This window comes from Cucurbita moschata, unplaced genomic scaffold (genome assembly GCF_002738365.1).
Source record: "Cucurbita moschata cultivar Rifu unplaced genomic scaffold, Cmos_1.0 Cmo_Scf00005, whole genome shotgun sequence".
Taxonomy (NCBI): domain Eukaryota; kingdom Viridiplantae; phylum Streptophyta; class Magnoliopsida; order Cucurbitales; family Cucurbitaceae; genus Cucurbita; species Cucurbita moschata.
Genome location: NW_019268521.1, coordinates 5,738,519 through 5,753,806, shown reverse-complemented (window position 1 = coordinate 5,753,806; position 15,288 = coordinate 5,738,519). Strand labels below are relative to the sequence as shown.

General features: G+C 39.3%; 5 protein-coding genes and 1 non-coding gene across 6 annotated transcripts; 2 read left to right on the top strand and 4 right to left on the bottom strand.

The window, feature by feature from the left end:
* The first annotated feature begins 365 nt into the window (after positions 1-365).
* LOC111442927 (increased DNA methylation 1-like) lies at positions 366-2,384 on the top strand. Its single transcript, XM_023080485.1, has one exon. The coding sequence runs from the start codon at positions 366-368 to the stop codon at positions 2,262-2,264; it is 1,899 nt and encodes a 632-aa protein (XP_022936253.1). The 3' UTR covers positions 2,265-2,384.
* A 1,181-nt stretch (positions 2,385-3,565) lies between these two features.
* Positions 3,566-4,201, bottom strand: LOC111442926. Its single transcript, XM_023080484.1, has one exon. It carries the CDS (start codon positions 4,199-4,201, stop codon positions 3,566-3,568), a length of 636 nt encoding a protein of 211 aa, XP_022936252.1.
* A 1,377-nt stretch (positions 4,202-5,578) lies between these two features.
* Positions 5,579-10,156, bottom strand: LOC111442804 (GPN-loop GTPase 2). The gene is made up of 10 exons (XM_023080336.1): positions 9,833-10,156; positions 8,935-8,979; positions 8,736-8,815; positions 8,388-8,462; positions 7,743-7,846; positions 7,316-7,472; positions 7,146-7,233; positions 6,593-6,665; positions 6,386-6,516; positions 5,579-6,122 (listed from the first exon to the last, which is right to left on the bottom strand). The coding sequence occupies exons 1-10, from the start codon at positions 9,922-9,924 to the stop codon at positions 6,065-6,067; spliced, it is 903 nt and encodes a 300-aa protein (XP_022936104.1). The 5' UTR covers positions 9,925-10,156; the 3' UTR covers positions 5,579-6,064.
* Positions 10,157-10,290: 134 nt separating this feature from the next.
* TRNAP-UGG lies at positions 10,291-10,362 on the bottom strand. The gene has a single exon. It is a non-coding gene; the product is annotated as a tRNA-Pro (tRNA).
* A 775-nt stretch (positions 10,363-11,137) lies between these two features.
* Positions 11,138-12,522, top strand: LOC111442805 (LIM domain-containing protein WLIM1). The gene is made up of 5 exons (XM_023080337.1): positions 11,138-11,481; positions 11,644-11,740; positions 11,820-11,863; positions 11,943-12,032; positions 12,126-12,522. Exons 1-5 carry the CDS (start codon positions 11,347-11,349, stop codon positions 12,297-12,299), a joined length of 540 nt encoding a protein of 179 aa, XP_022936105.1. The 5' UTR covers positions 11,138-11,346; the 3' UTR covers positions 12,300-12,522.
* An 18-nt stretch (positions 12,523-12,540) lies between these two features.
* Positions 12,541-13,881, bottom strand: LOC111442925. The gene is made up of 2 exons (XM_023080483.1): positions 12,958-13,881; positions 12,541-12,612 (listed from the first exon to the last, which is right to left on the bottom strand). Exons 1-2 carry the CDS (start codon positions 13,879-13,881, stop codon positions 12,541-12,543), a joined length of 996 nt encoding a protein of 331 aa, XP_022936251.1.
* Positions 13,882-15,288: the final 1,407 nt, after the last annotated feature.

Here is a 15,288-nt window from a genome sequence, read left to right as displayed (position 1 = left end):
AACGGGTTAAAAAGATAATATCCTGAAATTTAGGAATGAGAAAATATTTCCTTATTCGAAAACGGGTTTGGAGTTCAAAAAAGGAGAAAGATAAAAGATAAGAAAAGGAAAGGAAAGAGGCATTTATTGTTTAAACAGAAAACACAATCTCCACTGCCTTCTTCAAATCAAATTTTTTCAAATCAAATTTTTTCAAATGCTTGCACCCCAAGCTATTCTCTCCGGGTTTCAAAAACCAGTCTACAATTAGGGTTTTCCTTTTCCTCTCAGGATTCTGCAAATCACAAACTCCTTTACTTCTTCTTAATCTATGAACCCTAATGGATTCTTCTATTTTTCCTTTTTCCCACGCTCCCTTCACCAACATGTCCAACTTCACACTCCATTCTTCTCATCAAAATCGGGAAATCTCTGAAGACACCACCTACGACGACAATACCGACAGTGACGGCGATTATTCCCCCACCGGAACTAAGCCAAAGAAATCTCGGCTGTTCACGGTGAAGCATGCGCCACAGGCGGTGGTTCATTGGTACATGATTTCTCTTGACAAGAAAATCGCTCGCAAGAACTCTACCGTCAAGGAGGATGCATTAGGCCATCTTTTGTCGATGGGATGGAGTATTTTCTACACTCAGAAAAAAGCCAGGCAGGAGTTGCGATACAAATCTCCTAATGGTAGGGTTTATATTTCTCTCAGAACCGCCTGCAAAGCCTGTATGGATCAAGGCGGCGCCGCAGGTGCCGATCATTCCCAAACTGTAAGTAAAGATTCAAAACCAGGAAAAGAAACTACGGCCCCATTGAAGAAACCTAAAGATAACTCGGAATGCGTTAAATCAGTGCAAAATTGCTGCAACAATAAAACGCCGCCGTGGGTTACTTCACGGCGCAATCCACGAACAGCTCTGTCTTATTTGATCGCTCAGGGAGTAATTTCGCCAGGAGATAGAGTGTATTACGATGTATCAGGGAAGAACTATCCATTAATGGCTTGGGGATCGGTAACAAATGGAGGTGTTGTTAAATGCGACTGTTGCTCTAATGTGTTTACTATCAGCCATTTTGAGGCTCATATAGGTAGTACAAAGCATAGGCCGGCGGCCAACATCTTTTTGGAAGATGGGCGATCCCTATTGGACTGCCAAAGGCAATTGAATCAAAATCAGACTCAAAACGAGACAAAAACCACTGAGAAAAAAGCGAACAATAATAACCATGCGCATTCTGACACGCGCTGCCTGGACAAAAACGACTGCATCTGTTCCGTTTGTCATTTTGGGGGCGAGTTGATGCTGTGCGACATGTGCCCTGCTGCTTTTCATGCCAGCTGCCTCGGTTTCGAAGGCATCCCACCTGGGGATTGGTTCTGCTCCTCATGCTGCTGCAAAATTTGTGGCCAAGCTGCATGTGATTTTGGTTCGGTTTTCTCTTCCGATTCCTCTTTTGTCAAATGCCTTCAATGTGAGCAGAATGTTCATATTGGATGTGTAAAGAGCGTTCGAGTGCTTGGAGATGATTCAAATCAAATCGATAGAGAAACCTGGTTTTGCACCAGAAAATGCGAGGGTATCCACATGGCTCTGCGGAAGCTTTTATGGAAACAAATCCCAGTCGGTGAAGAAGAAGATAACCTCACATGGACATTAATGAAACATTGTCCAGATACGATGACTGAGAATCAGAGGAAGAAGTTCAATAGTGCTATTGGTATAATGCACGAGAGCTTTCGTCCTGTGAAGGACCCCATCACCAAAAGCGACCTCATAGAAGACGTTATTCTAAGCAAAAGATCAGAGACAAAACGCCTGAACTTTGAAGGGTTCTACACAGTGGTTTTGGAGAGAAAAAACAAAGTAACCACAGTGGCAACAGTGAGAGTGTATGGAGACGAAGTAGCTGAAATTCCTTTCGTTGCCACCCGATTGAAATACCGCAGACGTGGAATGTGCCGCACAATGATGAACGAGCTGGAGCAACGGCTTGTGAAAATGGGAGTGTTGAGGGTGACATTACCTGCTGCTCCTGAGGCCCTCAACACTTGGACAGGCGGATTTGGGTTCTCCAAGATGACAGATTCCGATAGATTAGAGCTCATGAAGTACACACTCCTGGGTTTTCAGCACACAGTGAGATGCCAGAAGTATTTCTTCAAGAAGATCAGAATCCCAAATAATCTGGAATGGGGGCCAAGGAAGAGGCTGAAGCAAACTGGTTTAGAATATGATATGTCTAATGTTTCCATAATTGGAGCTCGCACTTGATCGAACCCACAGTTGAAGTTGTGAGGAAGAACTGTTCTTCCCATGTTATTTTGTAACTGCTTGGTATATGGCTGAGAAATTGTACATTGAATAGCGCATCAAACTTATGATTGCTATAATAATATTAGCAACAGTGGAAGAATGTTAATTAACTTCTCAACACCATTCTCTTAATTTATGTTTCATTCAAACATAATTACTCTTCTATTTACTTGCCTACTTTGGTCATCTATAATGATGATAGAGTTTTAATGTATTAGGCTGGGTTTAGATATTTAATTAAACATGCATGCACGTTTATTTCATCCATCACCTCATGCACGCAATAGTTGTGAAATTTCACAACAATGAAAGAGAGGAACGAAACATTCTTTGTAACGATGTACAAACCCTTCTCTGATAGACGTGTTTTAAAATTGTGAGGTTCATGACGATGCGTAACTGGCCTAAGCGAATAATATCTACTGGCGATGGGGTTGAACTGCTACAAGTGGCATGAAAGCCAGGTTGTCCCTAACAGCGTCCGCAAGGGGTGGATTGTGAGATACCACAAACATTTATTGTAATTGCATGAAAAGCTTAGACAAATGTTTATTGTAAGTGCATCAGGGTCTATAAGGAGTGGATTGTGAGATATCACATTGATTGAAGAGAAGATGGGGAGATTGTGAGATACACGGGGATGAAATATTTATTGTAAGTAGATACCACATCGATTGAGGAGGGGAACGAATTTACTGTCCCTAAAAGAATATTTAGAAATCTCATTTTAAAAAGCATCAATTTTCATTCATTGGTATATATATAGAATAATTTATTATATAGTATTAGGACGATAAGTTTGGCCCCTTCAAATTACGTAAGTAGGGCCTACCACTGCTTACGTGTTACTATATATATATGAAGAAATTCATTTATTTTTTATTTTTTTAATGTTAAACGCGGAAGCGGTGAGAAATTATTTGAATACCGAAGAGAAAAGAACCAAACAACCAGGAAGCTTCAAAAAAAATGTCTTAAATGAAAGAGATTCAACGTTAAATAGGAACACCATCATGAACCATTGAAAAAGTCATACTCCAAGCTCCCAACTTTTCAATTTTGGCTAGATCATCATTAATGCACATAAAAACCTTAATTAGTAGTTCCCATTGTCAATCTATCATATCTAATTAATTTACATTCATGACCATTGATTGGAGTGGATCCAATTTTGCACCCAAACCCATCAAATATCAAGCAAGAACTAATCGAAAGTAAGAAGAAATCAAGAACTTGAAGTTCGGCCATTCATTTGATCTTTACCAGCTTTTGCGATGAGCTCCAATTGGAGAAGAAACAGCAGAGATTCCATCTGGGTGTTCCATTTTATTTGGAATCGAAATTCTTACGTTTTCCTTTCGCCTTGTTGTGGGTCGGTACTTTGACGAACTCTGTTTCAAAACAGGGATCAAATACCAAACAACACAAGTGCACAGAATGGTCACCGATCTCCCAAAAACACTCAGCAGAAACAGAATCAAGATCACCATGGCTGTAATATAATAAGATGGTTTGCTCAATCTCCTCAAGTTTCTCACTCGTAGGGAGCTCTTCTTGTCGGAGTGCTTGTGGGTTGTCGGTCGTGTGTTCTGTTGAGGCCTCGTCGCCATGGCTTCTGAATCAGTCGTATGCTTGTCTTCTTTCTTGTCCTTCTGTTTCACCACCACAGGGACGCACTCCTTTGAATTCTTGTAAGCAAAACGGAGCATAACGATGTTTTCTGGGTCGGTTTGAGAGTAAATTTTCTTCCTTTTCTGTTCGAGATCGGTTAAAAGGGCAGAGAATTTGTCGAGGCCACGGTCGGAGTAGGGGTTTTTCTTGTCTCTGTTGTGGGTTTTGAGTCCATCTCTGGATTTTTTGGGGGTGGAATTTGGGGACACTAAATCATGAGCCATTAATTATGAATTGGAATAAGGGTTGAACAGAGCTGGTGTTTGAAAGAAGGGATTTGCTATGAGAGAGCAAAATGATGAGCCGTTTAGTTATTTATGGAGGAGGTGAGAAGACCAGATCCAAGCTAATAGTTTGGTCAACTTAAAATCTTGTTTTTTTTTTTTTTTTTTTTAAAGATTTGTTTGACTTTGTTGGAGAATACAAGATGGGTATCAAATTCGTTAAATAAATAAAAAAAATGTAGCTTGAAGAAGAGGTTTTAATTCGTCAACAAGCAAACATATGCAAATTAAAAATAAAATATGCAGAAGAAAAGTCTAACGCATGATCATTTTTTTATTATAAGTTTTAATAAATGTTAAACAAAGATATGTTTGAAACCAAATTATTCAAAGGTTCCTGTGAAGATTAAACTATACTTCCGAGGGAGAAAACTGGAAATATCAAAAGAATGGATTGGGAGAAATCTCTCGTTACAAATAAAATTAGGCTATTTTATAGAATAATTCAAATAACCCATCCCATTAACCCAATCATATCTGATCCAAAACCAAATTAAATCTAATTCAAATAAACCAAATTAAATAAATCTCCCGATCCAAATAACAAATCTCGGATTAACTAAATTAAATATCTAATCTAAATATCTAATCCAAATGACACATGTGTCATAACGAATCGCTGAACTATGGTATGACTAAATCTAATTCAAATAACTAACAAAACTAATTCAAATAACCAAATCAAATCTAAATAACTAAATCGAATCAAAACTTATAACAATTTTACTACTTTACTCTCGGGATGAATTTTATTAGTAAAAAAACAAGCTTGTTGGGGTTTTTTTAAAGAAAAAACATGTTCTTTTTAATTATTATTGTTAACCATGACACGACATGTTCCATTTACTTTCGTTTATGATTGGAATTATAAAATATATATTTTTTTTTAATGCTACAGACAAAATATTAAAATCCCATTTCTAAATGTGGAAAATAGCTTAAAACTTCAAGAACTACTTTCGATAAATAGAAGGTAGAAAGAAAAAATAACTAAATCAATTGACTTGTGGGACAAGGAAGTATACAAACCACAAAAAGTTAGGAAAACTTATTGAAAGCTGAAATTTCAAACGATTCTTAATTGAGGCAAAGGGGCAGTTGAGAGAGACAGGAAGACGAGCCAGTGCATGCATTGCTAACACATCATGAATACAAAAATAGTATCAAGTAAAGAAAGAAAATGAAGGCTGAACCAGAAATTAATGACCAACACAAATTCAAGGTCGCCCATTAATTCTCGCCTTGCAGAGGTTAACATTATCACTCATAGAGTCACTATTTGGATCCATAAACTTCTCACTGCACCCACCAACTGAGCAATAAAACACAAACTGCATAATGAAGTTCAATAAGAAGACGCATGGTTGACACGGCATTGCTAATGCATCAATCAATGTAGGCACAACAGTCATTTACTGTTGAAGTATAAGGCAATAGAAGGCAAAAAGAGCAGAAGATTCATAAATCAACTTGCCACCATGTAGGCACAACAGTCGTACTCAATAAATAACTAGATAGATAGTTTAAATCACATCCTAGAACTACAAAAGGGCAAGGAATTTGCATACTTTTGATTCTCTCAACATCTTATCAGCCTGTCATTTAGAGGACCCACATGACAATCCAGGTAGTGGTGAGAAGAACATAGCTGCTGCACAGAACAGAGGATAAGACACTGGACATTGCTACTGTTCAACGATCACCGTTGGGAATTTATGTGCAATCAATTCGCGTAAAGGAGGATGTGACTGGTTCACCAGTACAAGCACTTTCTCAGCAGAATATTTATATTAATCTTAGTCATCAGTCATTGAACTTTAGATTTTCGTCATCCATGTACTTCTCTTGCACTGCCGCAACTGTAATACTTAGTTAAGCAAAATTCGATAAGTGTTCCTTCAGAGTAATAAATCAACTTAAAATGCATTACTAAGTATGGCAGAACAGCCCTTGAGCTAAGATAACCATGTTATAGTATATCCAAGGATTATGAAATTGAAGAGGGCAGGCAGGCAGGCTATTCAAGTAAATTTCAAAATCAACAATAACAAGAGAGGTGAACAGCTGCCAAGGAAACCAGTTGCGTGTCAAAAATTTTTTAAAAAAAAACGCAAAAAAGGATATCTGTAATAATCCCAATCCGTAGCACCAACTGCAATCTTGCTGAATTCAGCTGCACTTGCTTCCATACCAGCAAAAATGTAACCATTGCTCTTGTCTAATAGCTTAACTAGATTTCCCACACTCTCTTTATCCTGTGAGTAAGCATCAAACAAGTAAGCCCTTAGATAGACCAGTTGCTATGCAAAAGGTGAGGACAGAGTGGCTTGCCTGGATATCTAAGGTAGTAAAATTGACTAAACCAAAATCTTCAACTACATCGCAAAGCTCCTTAGTGAGCTTTCTGCAACAACGATAGAATAATTTCAGAAATCATACCAAAGAGTGTTCATACAAGTTCTCACAATTCTTATCACCAATTATCTTTCCACACGAATGGTATAAACAACAATAAGACCTGTGTCTGGACAATTTATAAGCACTTGTGAAGCTTTGCAAACTAATCCATGTTCCAGAAAATAGAGAAAATACTGAGTAGGCATTTCTATCACAATAGATTATGCCGAGACAATGTGGAATTTGTGATCATAAAAGGTAACTGTCATTTTGGAAGGAAAATTTTTTAGGATAGATCAATAAAAAAAATATACCAATATCATTTTGAAAAACAGGTAATACAGTGAGGAAGCAATAAGGTCAATGCTCTAATTAGATAGAAGAACAATGACTGACTGAAACTGAATATATCAGTTATACTTCAATTAACCATTAATTGTAAAGTGAAAAGATCCAAAACTTAGATAAATGGTTATCAACATCAAACCTGTACTTGGCAGAGCGAGGATCTTGGTCAAGATGATGTTGTAGGTATGATAAATCTTGCACATCCGTATAGAAGTCAAGATTAAAAGCTGTAAGAATAAAAAAGAATAAGCAGCAATTACAATTACCAACGTGATCAACCTTCTCACGAACATAAACACCAAAACATACCTAGCCTTCCATAGTTCTCAATTAAATCGATCTTAGATAAGACATTAACATGTGGGAGCTCCAGATGCAACATGGTTGATAAAGAGAGCAGCAGTGCACTAACATACTTTCCAGGGTCACTGCAAAGATGAGCATCAACTAAATGCACTGCAGTCAACTGTAGAAGAAGGAAAATCTTATTAAGATGTTTTTTAGTAGCATTTTGTAACAAGCTAGGGTCCATTTGATAACAATGTCATTCCGATTTTCTGTTTCTATAGTTTAGGCTTGATCGCCAATAATTTATTTGTTCTGAGAGAGTGAGATAGAGATCAGCTTATTTTCAAATGACAGAAAAGCAGAAACACAATGTTATCGAATGGACCCTAAGAATTTTATTCTTTTGAAGGAAAGGTTCAAATATACATATTTCTCCAGAAGTCCGTACCCTCAGATTCAAATTCTTGATGAGTTTCATTATAACATTCTTGGCATTGGAGTGTAGGGAAAATAATTCAACTTGTCCTGGAAAGTCGAATAGGAGATAGTGATCTGCAAAATTTGATAGTATCATCAGGTGGAGTGGAATTCTGAAAATTCTGAGCCAAGAAACTGATGAATATTGTAAACCAGCGGAAGGGAAAAGTCTAATCACTAGAAAGATAAACGCAGAGTTCAAAATACAACAGATACCAGCACCAAAAGACACATCATGTATCAGAAGTGGTGATTAGAAAAATTAAGGATGCTACGAGATGATAAGGATCTAGACACAAACGCAACCAATATTCCAGATTCTAAATCCTTCAACAAATAAGAACACCTAGAAACAATTAAACAAGAAAATGTTTTACTAATAAAGATAAACAAGAAATAATAATTCATACGCAAAAAAACATAATCAAAATTCATATACAACGATATCGATGCTCAAGCTTAATTTTTCCCAATACATCTTTCAGAATCTCATACGCAAAAAACATAATCAAAATTCATATATAACATCATATAAACAGTTTTCATCAATATTTTCACCAGAATTTAAGGAAGGTGGGAAATAGATTGATCAACCAGTAGTGAGGGGAAAACCAACCTCGCAAAAGGGGTGCCAATCTACCTTGCAACCAATCTATATTTTTCTCCAGATAATCCATGCAATAAACCAAGCCTGTAAAACATATAAATATGTAATTCCAACAAAGATGTTGAAAAATGAACTATGTTGGTCTAATATATTAATGACAAAAGGTTTTTCATACAAGACAAGATTCTCTATAGTCCATATCATCTTATAGTGGTCTTTTCTATCTCTCATCTATAACTTGTGCAAATTTTACACGAGGATAATAAGGTTTTACCCATCATCCATTAATTAGAGATTTAGGAACCTGGCATAATAATTTTAGAAGACAGAGATAAACAAAGACTTTGGAATGCCTACCTCCATTAGGACCAAGAGAGTGTTCCATCATCACATCACTTAGCTTGATCAGATCCTCAATGTTTACAGCACATTTGTAGCTATATTTATGTCAAGGATACCTTTCACTTGAAATTCAGCCAAATGAACTCTTGTAATACACATAAATTGAGACTCAAAGAAACAAAAGATTGAAAAGAAACGCCATTAGCAAGGATACGGCAATGAGTCATTAGCAGGATCCAAGTTGATGACAGCAACCTTTCTACACACAAGCAAGAAGATGTCATTGACTAATTGAACGAGATGGGCACATTATATATTATTTATAAAAAAAAAACGAATTTCACAAGAGCAAATACAAGCTCTTTGGAGAGGATTTGTAACATATAAGGATTTCTAGAGCTCGTCAGACAACAGAAGCTTTCAATTAATATGTTAAATAAAAATTTTAACTATAGCATGACTCCTTCCAAAGCAACAATCCAACATCTCAATGCCCATCAGCATGTAAGACTTCGCTCAAGTAGAAAATCCGCTAATGCACGATTGTGAAAAGGGATGGCAACATAAGAACTTCTTCACAAAGAAAATCAACTCTTGCCTACTTCCTTCAAGGTATGCAATCAATTACCAAGAGCAGTGAAAATATAAAAAAATAAAAAAGATCAAGAGCCGGTTTTCAAACTGGAAAATCGAAGTAAAACATCCAAATTCTGAAGCTCAATTGTCACCCATCTACCTTAACGATCGTATAATGACTTGTGTCAAGAAAATTATATAAATTTCAAATTCCTCTATTTCCATTCTTCAACCAATCGCATTGTATATTTGGCATGCTTACACGGATTTAACTAGTATCAGTTCAAAATCCCAAAAACCCGTGAATTGTTCGAAATAGATAAACTAGCGTCGCACTCGGATTGGATTAAACGAACAACGAGTCACCATGAAACTTTCCACCAAGGGTTTAAAATTCAATCAGAACCGGGGTTTAGCTAACTGAGAAGATGCAGAAAAGGGGGGGGGGGAAAACTGAAATAGGATAAGATGCCCCGAACACAGAAATCAGTCCAATGAATGCGTTACTATGCTGCACACCGAAAAGAAGTTGGTACCTTCCGATAAGCTGCAAGAACTGAGACATGCCATTACAGTAGGTAGTTTTTCCCGAACCAGGCGGACCGATTACAACTTGCCCAAACACCATCTTCGTTTTCCACTCTCTTCCGCCACCCGAAAACAGACCTTTCAAAATTCCTTTGCCAAGAAATTTCCCCAAATAATCAAACTGCAAAAAGTCGAATCTAAAGATTCAGAAGCATCAAATGCCGAGTAACATAGGACAGGGGGAAAAGGAGGCCTGCAAAGCACACTTAAACTCGTTGAATTCAGCCAACTAGGGCTTTAGATAGCAGTTTTTCGCCGAAGAAAACCCGCGACGAAAAAGGCGGTTAGAAATAATTAGGTGAATAAACTTAAATTACAATGATAAGATATAGACGAAAATTTAGGGGCATTCCGAGAATCGAATTACAAAAAGATAATTAAAAATAAATAAATAGGCCAAATATTAGGGGCATTCCGAGAATCGAACTCGGGACCTCTCGCACCCAAAGCGAGAATCATACCACTAGACCAAATGCCCGAATGATACGAAGATATTGAATTAAATAATAAAAAAATATTAATAGCAGCTCTTCAAGAGCCATGGTTGAGATCCGAAAGGATCTGATTTTGTTTCTAATCTCGGGATAACAGTGTTGAAGGCTTTTTAGAACTGAAAAATCCATGCAGCGAAAGAGTTGTTGGATGCTTCTAATCAGAAATAATTCAAAAAATGAGAGATGTTAACACATTACCGATTCCAAGAATCATGAAAAATATGTGGGTATAAATTCGTGAAGAGTGCTTGAAAGGTCTACGCTGTTCCAACCCAATCATTCCAATACCCATGTTCCATGCCCACCTTCCCTCTCCTCCCTTTCCCTTTCCCTTTCCCTTTCCCTTTAAATATTCTTTCAATACACAACTTTTGACAAAAAGAAAATTTGAAAGATCTTCCATTCTTATTTTTATTCTTTTTGAACAAAGATTTTAATACCCGTTTACCAATCTAAAACCCACAAACGAAAGTTAATCTCTACTACGTACCATTATTGAGCTGACATCTCAACATGTACAAATGGCCGCTAAGCAAAGAGTCCTATGAGACATGTGGCAAGCTTGGTTTTTACTAAGTAACATTGATTATGCTATTTTCAACTGTGTTGGACCGTTGTAATTGTTATTTCAAATTCAAAAATCAGTAGTTTTAATAGGCTTACCAATATTGTTTTTGGCGTTGAAAATCTTAGCTTTAATGACCCAATTGAGAGCCAAAAGAAAAAAGGAAAAGGAATAAAAGAGACAGGGAGGTGGTTTGTTGGGTTGGGTTGGGTTGGATTGAGTTGGGTTGGGTGCTTCCAAGTTCAGACAAACCGATTACCATTTATGCCCTCCATCTCTAGATTTGTCTATTTCAATCTTGCTTTCCATTCCCAATTTCTATCTCTCTGCCTCTTCCCCCCTTCCTTATCTCTCTCACATTGTCTCTTCTTCTTCATTTCTGAAGCACCGATTTGCAACAGCCATGGCGTTTGCAGGAACCACCCAGAAGTGCATGGCCTGCGACAAGACTGTCTATTTGGTCGACAAGCTCACTGCTGACAATCGTGTCTACCACAAAGCTTGCTTCCGCTGCCACCACTGCAAAGGAACCCTCAAGGTAAATCAAATATCAAATCAAACTGTTTTAGATTCCCTGTTTCTGGGCTCTCTTCAATTCAATTCATCCATATCATGAGATCTCAGATCGCTGTCTCCAACCTTAATTTTGGTGGGCTTTGTTTAGATTAAACCATTCACTGATTACAGATCTGACTTGCAGCTAAGCAATTACAACTCCTTTGAAGGGGTGCTCTATTGCCGCCCACACTTCGATCAGCTCTTTAAAAGAACTGGAAGTTTAGACAAAAGCTTCGAAGGTATTAAGTAGGAAAAAAAGATAGATTTTAAATCTTTACTCTTCAGCTCAAACCAACATTCTTGGTATATTGATTTTAGGAACACCAAAGATTGGGAAGCCGGAGAAACCAGCTGATTCTGAGGTAGCTACCTAAATTTTGTTTGGTGTTTTCAACTCAAAATTTCTTGTTCTTTAAGGGTTTGATCAAATGCATTTAACAGAGACCGACAGCGACCAAGGTTGCAAGCATGTTTGTCGGCACAAAAGACAAATGCCTTGGCTGTAAGAACACAGTGTATCCGACCGAGAAGGTAAGTTCTGTTTCTGATTTGGGTAATTGAAATAGTTTTAGATTCAAAAGAGACCCATTTGAACGTTTGTTTTGTTGGTTCTTTCTTTCTCAGGTTTCAGTGAATGGAACCCCGTACCACAAGAGCTGCTTCAAGTGCTGCCATGGCGGATGTACAATTAGCCCATCAAATTACATTGCCCATGAAGGCCGACTTTACTGCAAACATCACCATACCCAACTCATCAAAGAAAAAGGAAACTTGAGCCAGCTGGAGGGAAGCCATTAAAGGACCTTAAGCTCGTAGGCCCTTTTTATGTGGCTCCATACCTCTCTTCCTTTTTAGTCCTGCTTTTACGCTGTTCCCTTCTGAATTTTCAGCACTACCCTTTGAAATTCGAATGCTTTTGTAGAACAAAAGAAGTTATCGTGTGGGTGTCTCTGGTTTTTCCCTCTGATTCCAGCTTCGGTTACTGAATTCAAAAATTAAAAAAATTGATGTTAAAAGCCAACGTGTTGATCATCCGCCATTAAAGAACATCAACAGTCTCCAAAAGAGGCCGTTCGTTAATTTGTCCTTTTTGGACGTCGGCATTCACGAACTATATGATTATAATTCAAGATTAAACTATACATAAACATATACCGATTATACGTAATTTCTAGACATGGGTTCTTTCAGAAAGTTCCAAAATTAACTAAGCTAGGCTATGGCTCGGCGAAGGCTACGCCTATGGATCTGTTTTACTTCTTCTTCTTTATACATCTTGATTTGATTATCAAACATTGATACAAATGGGTTTGGAAGCATTATTTTTCTCTCTTGTTTGAGTGTGGAACCTCCACGTGAAGAGGTAGTCTCGGGACACGCAAGAAAGTTTGATGACATCACAGAAGGCGGTGATGGAATTTTTCTTTCCATCACTGTTTCCCCATTCGATTCTCACCCAGCAAGAGAACCCATTTGAGGAATGGGACACCGCCGCCGCATCGGAGAGGTGGAGCATCACTTCGCCGCCAATTCTTCTACCTTTGAGCCGTTCGTCTCCGGTGACCATCGAATCCAACCACAGGCACTCTGGCTGCCCGATCATCTCCTTGTAGGCCGAATTCGCCATTCTCACTTTGTTGTTCGAGTCCGATATGACCGCCGGTAACACCTCGGATTCCACCTCCTTTTCCACTTCATCTGGTTTCTTCGGCGCCTGTGGAGTACTGCTGGAGCGGCTCGGGGTTTGGGCTTCGTTGATGCACCCAACACGAATGCTCGAGCCAACGGGGCGAACAGGGTGCGGTGTTATAACGTTGCAGGTGGAAACTGGACCTTGAAGTTGCCGCAACAAATCCTTCTCTTCGGGAATTTCAGGAACGACTGCACAAGCGTTAAATTCCATCCCATTTTCTTCATCAAAGGAGTTGACGAAGTTAAAATCAGAGCCGGCACTGGTTTCATCAGAAACAGAGGACGGCGGCGCACATGGAAGAAGCGGAAGCGTCACAAGATTAGAATTTGCAGGCGCATCATCAAACCCACCAGCGCCATTAACAGATACAACAGAAAGCTGAGGAAGTAAAGAGCCAGAGCGAAAGGGGTGGATCGAGAAAGTGGAGGGCGTAGTAGCCCTGGATCGCTTCAAGGCGTGAGGCGAAATGGGGGCAGCGCGAGGTCTCTTGCGGGTACGAGTGGGTCTGGCCTGTAAGTGTGGCCATACATTTCGAAGAAACGTGGAGGAGGAGGGGGGAATGTTGTGGGAGTGATCGGTGGTGGGGAAGGGGGAGGGGGGTTCGGGCTTCGGGGCGATGGGCCGGTATCTGGACATGATCTCGGCCGTCTTGTCAGTGGAGGTGAAGGGAGTGAGGGTCTTGATCATGGCGGTGGAGGCGAGGGGGAGGGGGGTTGGTGGAGGAGGGAAATGGGATTTAAGTTGAGGGGGGGAAGAATGGAACGGTGGGGAGTGGCGAATGGGGGAAGGGCAACATGAAGCAGGAAGGGAGGGGAGAGGGACAGGTGGGAGTGTACGGTGGGGTACGTGTAGGAAAAGAGGACATGTGGGAAGGGGTGGGGCCATGCAGAGCCAACGCATATCCAATCCAAGAGATGAGAATAAGGGGGGTGGGAATGTGAATCAATGGGCTTTGAGGGGAAGGTGGAAGGGAGGGATTGCGGGCCAATGCGGAGGGCGTTGCATGCAAAGGGGATTGGAGGGATGGCGGGTGGAGGTGTGGGGCGTTGGAAAAGCCGCCCTGTTTGTTTCTAGTTTTGGTTCAATGGTTGGTTGGAACTGGAAGTGGCGAGGAGGGAGGGAGAGAGGGAAGGAGGGTTTAGGTCCATTATTGAGCTGCCTCTTCGGTTTCTGCCCAATTTATGCTTTGCTGACATTTGGATGAAAAGGAAACAGGATACTAGTCTGAACCCAGTTCTTACAAGAAAAAAAAAACCTCTTTAATTTCCCTTTTTGTGTTATTTTGTTTTGAATTTGATATGGATCGGCCTTTGTGTTGGGTTTGCAGCATTATGTACTGATTCTTGGTTTCTGTGTGCTGATTCCTAGTTTGATTGTTCCTCAAATGGGTGGTGGCGATTTAAGACAGTCTTGCACTAGATTTTACAGCTACTCTTGGAATTCTTCAATGTCTTTAGCTTATTGGGTTTAAGAACTCGGGCTGGGAGGGGCAAGGTGATTCTGACTCTGTTGTTTGTTTCGGGATTCAACACATTATTTCAGTCCTTGTTTGGGCCTAGACTTTCAGTTCTGGTCGTCCCTTCATATGCCTATCTTGTTTCTACCGACCCGATTCTTTTGGCTAAAAGATTATGTTTGATTTCATTCATTTTGGTCCGGTGCACTATCAGCCTCACGATTTTTAAAACACATTTGATAGAAAGTGGTTTCCACACTTTAACCCTTAGGGGCAGCGTCCTCACACCCTTGTAAGAAATGCTTCTACCCTTGTAAGAAATGCTTCTTCTTTCTCCCTTCTTCTCCTTCCCCTCTCCAACCAACGTGGGATCTTACAATCAACCTCAAATAAAAAATGTTCTATTTAATCAATGTAGGATCTTGCAATCCACCCACTTGAGACTTCCTCGTAACTAACTCTAATATCATTTAAAACGGTCCAAGCCGACCGTTAGCATATATTGTCCGCTTTTACTCGTCATGCATTGACGTCAGCCTCATAATTTTTAAAACGCATCTTCTAAGGACAAGTTTCCACACAGTTCCCTTTTGAAGCCAACGTTCTCGACAACGTTCTCGACTTTTATAAGGAATGTT

What these genes read in the sequence shown, in the direction of transcription:
- LOC111442927 (XM_023080485.1), top strand. Translation starts at nt 366, where the DNA reads ATGTCCAACTTCACACTCCATTCTTCTCATCAAAATCGGGAAATCTCT.
- LOC111442926 (XM_023080484.1), bottom strand. Translation starts at nt 4,201, where the DNA reads ATGGCTCATGATTTAGTGTCCCCAAATTCCACCCCCAAAAAATCCAGA.
- LOC111442804 (XM_023080336.1), bottom strand. Translation starts at nt 9,924, where the DNA reads ATGGTGTTTGGGCAAGTTGTAATCGGTCCGCCTGGTTCGGGAAAAACT. An exon ending in TGAGAACTATGGAAGGCTAG is followed by an intron (nt 7,234 to 7,315) that starts GTATGTTTTGGT and finishes TTATTCTTACAG; the next exon opens with CTTTTAATCTTGACTTCTAT. An exon ending in ACGGATTGGGATTATTACAG is followed by an intron (nt 6,123 to 6,385) that starts ATATCCTTTTTT and finishes ACTAAGTATTAC; the next exon opens with AGTTGCGGCAGTGCAAGAGA.
- LOC111442805 (XM_023080337.1), top strand. Translation starts at nt 11,347, where the DNA reads ATGGCGTTTGCAGGAACCACCCAGAAGTGCATGGCCTGCGACAAGACT. An exon ending in ACTGCAAAGGAACCCTCAAG is followed by an intron (nt 11,482 to 11,643) that starts GTAAATCAAATA and finishes TCTGACTTGCAG; the next exon opens with CTAAGCAATTACAACTCCTT. An exon ending in TTTAGACAAAAGCTTCGAAG is followed by an intron (nt 11,741 to 11,819) that starts GTATTAAGTAGG and finishes TATTGATTTTAG; the next exon opens with GAACACCAAAGATTGGGAAG.
- LOC111442925 (XM_023080483.1), bottom strand. Translation starts at nt 13,881, where the DNA reads ATGATCAAGACCCTCACTCCCTTCACCTCCACTGACAAGACGGCCGAG. An exon ending in CAAATGGGTTCTCTTGCTGG is followed by an intron (nt 12,613 to 12,957) that starts GTGAGAATCGAA and finishes ATAATCATATAG; the next exon opens with TTCGTGAATGCCGACGTCCA.